The sequence below is a fragment of the Callorhinchus milii genome, unplaced genomic scaffold (assembly GCF_018977255.1).
Source record: "Callorhinchus milii isolate IMCB2004 unplaced genomic scaffold, IMCB_Cmil_1.0 Scaffold32, whole genome shotgun sequence".
NCBI classification, from domain to species: Eukaryota; Metazoa; Chordata; class Chondrichthyes; order Chimaeriformes; family Callorhinchidae; genus Callorhinchus; species Callorhinchus milii.
The window spans coordinates 1958939-1965065 of record NW_024704773.1 but is presented as its reverse complement, the minus strand read 5'-3'; the positions used below and the strand labels follow the sequence as shown (position 1 = coordinate 1965065).

Here is a 6127-nt window from a genome sequence, read left to right as displayed (position 1 = left end):
ATGGGCTCTCCATGCCCAGACAGCGACAAGCAGCCTCTGGGGGGGTCGGGCTGCTGTAATGCAGAGCTGGGGCACACGAACCCCCCCAGCCCCGGCCCCAGCCCCAGCACCAGCACCAGCACCAGTCCGGGTGACCCCTCCTCTCCCTGTCTGCTGGAGCGGTCTCTGCTGCTGGAGGAGGAGGAGGAGGTGGTGGTGGAGGCTGAGGTGGGCTCGGGGCGCAGGAGGAGAAGGGAGTTCACCCCCGAGGAGGAGAAGGACGCCGGCTACTGGGACAAGAGGAGGAAGAACAACGAGGCGGCCAAGAGGTCGCGGCAGAAGCGGCGGCTGAACGACCTGCTGCTGGAGAGCCGGCTGCTGGGGCTGCTGGAGGAGAACGCCAGGCTCAAAGCCACGCTGCTGGCGCTCAGGTTCCGCTTCGGGCTGGTCAGCGACCCCGACCCCGCGGCTCAGGGCACCCGCTTCCACCAGCCCCGACCCCGGCTCCAGCAGCAGCTCCAGCAGCAGCTCCAGCACAGGGCGCGGGGCGACGGGGGCTCGCTGCTGGCTGCAGACCTGCAGCACCAGCAGCAGCACCAGCGGCTGCAGCAGCAACTGCAAACGTGCCGGCAGCCACCCCAACACCAGCAGCCACCCCAACACCAGCAGCCACCCCAACACCAGCAGCCACCCCAACACCAGCAGCCACCCCAACACCAGCAGCCACCCCACACCAGCCACCCCACACCAACAGCCACCCAACACCAGCAGCCACCCCAACACCAGCAGCCACCCCAACACCAGCAGCCACCCCAACACCAGCAGCCAACACCAGCAGCCAACACCAGCAGCCACCCCAACACCAGCAGCCACCACACCAGCAGCCACCCAACACCAGCAGCCACCCCAACACCAGCAGCCACCCAACACCAGCAGCCACCCAACCACAGCACCCACCCAGCAGCCCAACACCAGCAGCCACCCAACACCAGCAGCAACACCAGCAGCAACACCAGCAGCAACACCAGCAGCCAACACCAGCAGCCAACACCAACAGCAACACCAGCAGCAACACCAGCAGCAACACCAGCAGCCACATCACCAGCAGCCACACCAACACCAGCAGCAGCAACACCAGCAGCCACCCCAACACCAGCAGCCACCCCAACACCAACAGCAGCAACACCAGCAGCCACCCCAACACCAGCAGCCACACCAACACCAGCAACACCAGCAGCCACACCAACAGCAGGAGCAACAAAACCAACTCCAGCCTCGCCCCCCAGCAGAGCACAGCCCTCACCCAGCGCTGCCTTACAAAAGCCTCCAGCAGCCACACCAGCAGCAGCAGGAGCCAGGGGTGACCACCCACCACCAACACCAGCAGCTACACCAACGCCAACAGCTCCAACTCCCAGCCCAGCAGCCTCCTTCCTCCTGCTGGAGCCTCTCCTCCTCCTCCTCTGCTCTCCAAGAGCCAGGCAGCCCCCTGCACCTCCTCTGCCCTCCTCCTGCTATTGCAACAACAACAACAACAACAACCACCCCAGCCCAGCCGCCTATCCCCGGGGGAGAAACCAGCAGGTCGGGAGCTTCCCTGGACCTGCTGCTCCTTCTGATGGGAGGAGGTGGCGGAGGCGCTGGTGTGGGTGTGGGTGGGGAGCAACCTCAGGCTGACAACCCCCCAGGGGAGGACTGGGTCAGGAGTTTACCCCATAAACTCCGGCTGAAAATCTCCTCGGGCATCGCTGCAGGGGTGGGGGCGGGAGGGGGAGCAGAGGAGGGGGTGATGGAGGAGGAGGAGGGGGTGATGGAGGGGGAGGGGGGCTGCTCCCCTCCACAGCTGCAGGTTTGCTCAGCAAAGTGCGCAGAGCCGTTGCCGCTGTCCCCGCGTGTCACAGCCGCCCAGAGCGGGCGAGGCAGGAGCCCGAGTGTCGGGGTGGTCAGCCCCACCTGGAGACTCCTCCTGCACCGCACCGAGCAGCGGGGACAAGCCGCAGCCTCCAGCCCCCACCACCAGCAGCAGCAGCACAACCAGCAGCAGGAGGAGCGGGAGCAGCAGTTACAACAACAGAAACTACAGCATTTGCAACAGCTGCAGGAGATGAAGGAGTTGGGGAGGGAGAAGGAGGAGGTGGTGGTGGTGGACGCCGCAGCTGACGGGCGCTGCTCCTGCAGAGCCTGTGCCGACAGGGAGGAGAACCAGAGCCAGAAGCAACTCCGCCACCACTTGGCCACACTGTCTGCAGAGGTGCAGCAGCTCAAGAGACTGCTCTTCACACAGGCTGCTTCTGCCTGAGAGATCACTCACTCCCTGAGGGTGGGGGGTGAGGTTTGCATCCACAATGCCATGACTTTCTAACCTTTATTGGGGGGTGGGTTTATAGTGCGTTTTTTTTGCATTTCACATGTTTTTTTGCTGTATGGCTGGTCAATTTGTTAACACATTCCAATTTGATGATTACAGCATTCTCACCCCACCCCACCATCACCCCCCAATTACATTTTTTTTGATGAATCGTCGGGCAATTGGTTCTGTTTTGGGCGGTGTTTTTGTCTAAACATTGATGGGCGGTAGGCGATGGGTCCTGAGTGTGAAAATATATTGTTTTGGTTTGGGCTATAACGGTGCTTATTGAAAGTGATGAGAAAATATCTGCCCTGGGGTTCAAATAGGTCAGAAAGTTACCTTGAATGCTGTGTTGTAGTTGAATAATAATAATCCTTACATATGATATAGCACCTTATCACATTGTTAAGACGTCTCAAAGCGCTTCACAGAATATACTGTGATGTGGATTAATAATAATAATTAATTGTAACAATTGAAATGTTACAAGCAAAGTTTAAACTGCTCGAGAAACAAAATGTTCAAAATGACAGTAATTGTACTGCAGAACAAGCAGCATACACTAAATCATAGAATCAGAATCATACACCACAAAAAGAGGCCATTCGGCCCATCGAGTCTGTGCCGGCTCTTTGAAAAGAGCAATGTAATTAATAATATTTTTATTTGGTGTGGTGCCTATAACATCAAAACGTCCTGTAGAGCTTGACACTAGCTTGCTGTCAAGTGTAGTAATTCCGTGTGTGTCAGTAATGCTGTGACCCAACCGAGCCAGTGTTACAACAAACTAAGCCAGACTGCCACCAAATTATGTTTAAACTATGGGTGTCCACTTCTCACCCAAGTTAGTATTATTAAAGCAGTAGGTGGCATCTTGTCTCTTCTGCCTGGCTTGTGCAACTCTTTGCATTAGTGAGTTGGAGTTCTTTCGCAGTGAGCCCCTGAGTTGCACACCTTCTTCATCTTTCCCAAGGCGTTGGGACATCCTCCCGACTCTATACATTTGTAATTTGTTGTTGTTTCACATGTCCCTGACAGTCTTATCCCTACCCTGTGAACTGGGCAATTTAAAGTAATGGTATAGATCTACATCCAAGCCCTGGAGGATGGACGTTTGATGAAGAAAATGTGCTGAGTGGATCTGTGGGTAACATTTGATTGAAAGCTTCAAGTAAGGAGAATTCTCATGATCTTAGCCTTAGGACCATTGTCTTAATACTTAAAGTCAAGCAGAATCTTTGACAACTCTTAAATTTAGTATTACGTTGGAAGTCATTTTTCCTGTGGTTCTTTAGAAAAGGTTTAATTTTTAGGAATTTGCCATTTTTTTTTGCATTTAACAGTTTTTTCTGTATAGCTGGTCAATTCGCAAACACATTAGTGTTAATTCTACATTTTAAGAAAATGGTTTTAAACCTAAAACCTTCTGAAATTTTAGGTCACTGCCTCAATTCTCATGTTTTAACCAGGGCTTCAAATCCAACATAGACTTCCCAGAAAAAGGGGTAAATTCTCCTTTGGGAACCATGGCTTTTCTTAGTTTAAGGTGATGTAGGATATATTCCGCCCATCACGACCCATGTGAGATTGACAAGCTCAGCAGAGGCCAGGACTTGAGCTTGGGATCTTTCTTAGCTTTTATGCCTCTGTTGTCCTCAGTTATCACTACATACTGAAAGTGGCCATCTCCCTGGCAGAGCAAGACAGGACAAATATTGGTCATAGTATCTCTTCTATTCACACTTCATAAGCGATACCTCTTGCTATGGACTTTCCAATGTTGATAAGATTCAATGCAACATACATAAGGTGCTTTGAGGAGTAAATTAGTATCAAATGACTGATTAAATTGAAATGATTAACTGTTGGTGCTTGAAATAATGGGGTCTAATTTGCAGATTTTCTTAATGGCTTTCTTAATACTTAAGTCTTAAGTTGTGGTAATATAAAATGTGTTGAATTCACATTCAGCACAGTGAATGTGCTGAATAGTATTTTCCTCATCACCACGTTCAGTGGTTTAGAAATTTCATAATTCAGTACATTTGATAGATTAAAACTTTACAGATTACAAAATCCTGCAAACTACTGGAATTTGTTTCCCACCGCAGCTGCATGACTTTTGATTTATTTTAAATGGTGTGTGAAGTTAGTTGCTGTATTGCAAATTGCTTATGTGAATCCTGGAATTTGGCAAAATGAGCTTTGGTTGCAAAACAGAGCATCTTCTTTTCCTTTTTGATCGAGTCTTTTTTCCTTTTCCAGCCTGAAAATTAACCTTAAATTATCAGGGAATAGCCACCTCACTCCCTATTGCATTTTAATGTTGTTGTGAGGTAATGCTGTGTTCTGTTTTTATTCTCCCGGGAACGTTAACTTTTCATTTTGAATAGCGCCAAATCCATTTGATTTACAACCGCCTCAATGCAGGGACGAAGGTTTCCAGATTTATCCTTGTTTTTGCTACAAATTCTCGCTGCAGATATTTTGTATTGATAGAACTGCCAACATTATTATTTTTGTAAGTATAGAATTCTAAGTTTTGAAACAGAAAATGTTTTGGATGTCATTAGAGTTCAAAGATAATTTTGCTATAGTTCCTATAAATGCGATCTTCCAATCCTTTTTGTATTTCTTTGCAGATGAAGAAAAAGATTAATATTTTGATTTTTCTATTGAACGCTTGCTATGTTTTTTTAACAATGTATTTATTTTTACAAAATAGTAATTCCTGTACTTTGCTACAAGTTCTTTTAAAGGTTTAATAAACTTATGTTAAATTTTTAAGCAGTCTACATTTTTTTTAAAGGCATTGTTTTCCTCTTCCTGTATTTCCTTCACACACTCGGGCAGCTCTCAACCAGATAACGTTAAACACAAGCAGATGTCCCTTCTGCAATGAACCACCAGTGGCCATCATGGAATCCTGTTAGCTTAGTGGTTAGCGTGCTTGCCGAGCTCGATTCCCAGGCTGAGGGACACCGTAGGCAAGTTTCTTTTCTCCACGTTTCCTTGTTTACCTAGCAGTAAGAAGGAAACAGGTTGTTAGTTGATTGACGGATTGCTTTCCCAGGGGTAGTAATCCCTCAAAAAAATGTGGTCACTCAATCCACGACTGTTTGTAGGACACTGTTGTGCGCAATTGGCTGCTATGTGTCGCTCACAAAATCTACTATTCTGGAAAGCGCTTTGAGTCGTCTCAATGACATGATACTGCATTTACATCAAATGCAAAGATTATTATTGTTATTTGTTACAGTCTTATAATGAGCTCAGCAATTTTCTAACCATGCTGCTTAAAATTTTCTTTTGGCAAACCAGGAAAATTGCATTTCCACACCAGTCTTACCAGCTTTAATCTTGTGAATTTATGTCTTAATCTATTTTGGTTAAATATAGTGCATTTTGTATTGTTTAAATAGAACTAAAAGTTTATAAAATAACATAAAGCAAATGTAAGTTAAATTGATATCAATGGCTATGAGTTTGGAATCGGATGAGAGAATTGCAGGCTAATATTGGAACAATAGTTCCAATATTAATATTAATACAATAAAAATAAATGAAAAAAAACACTTTTCATTCAGGGCCTAAACACGTTCATGCTCATGCAAACACAAGATCGCTTTTTAATTAGTAAAAATATATTATTTGGTCCTAGGATGTAAATAATAAAATAACAATATGATCCTAGCATTTGATATAGCGCCTTATCACATTGTTGCGACGTCTCAAAGCACTTCACAGAATATATTGTAAAGTGGATTGACTGTGTATTTTGTAGATGAAATGCAGCAG

The 6127-nt window shown here is 47.4% G+C and overlaps 1 protein-coding gene across 1 annotated transcript; it reads left to right on the top strand.

Annotated features, from left to right (window-relative positions):
* LOC103182872 (nuclear factor interleukin-3-regulated protein-like) lies at positions 1 to 2278 on the top strand. Its single transcript, XM_042345175.1, has 2 exons — positions 1 to 1107; positions 1964 to 2278. The coding sequence occupies exons 1-2, from the start codon at positions 1 to 3 to the stop codon at positions 2276 to 2278; spliced, it is 1422 nt and encodes a 473-aa protein (XP_042201109.1).
* Positions 2279 to 6127: the final 3849 nt, after the last annotated feature.

Coding starts and splice junctions, on each gene's coding strand:
- LOC103182872 (XM_042345175.1), top strand. CDS start 1: ATGGGCTCTCCATGCCCAGACAGCGACAAGCAGCCTCTGGGGGGGTCG. Junction 1,108..1,963: donor CCACACCAACACCAGCAGCA/GCAACACCAGCA, acceptor CGCACCGAGCAG/CGGGGACAAGCCGCAGCCTC.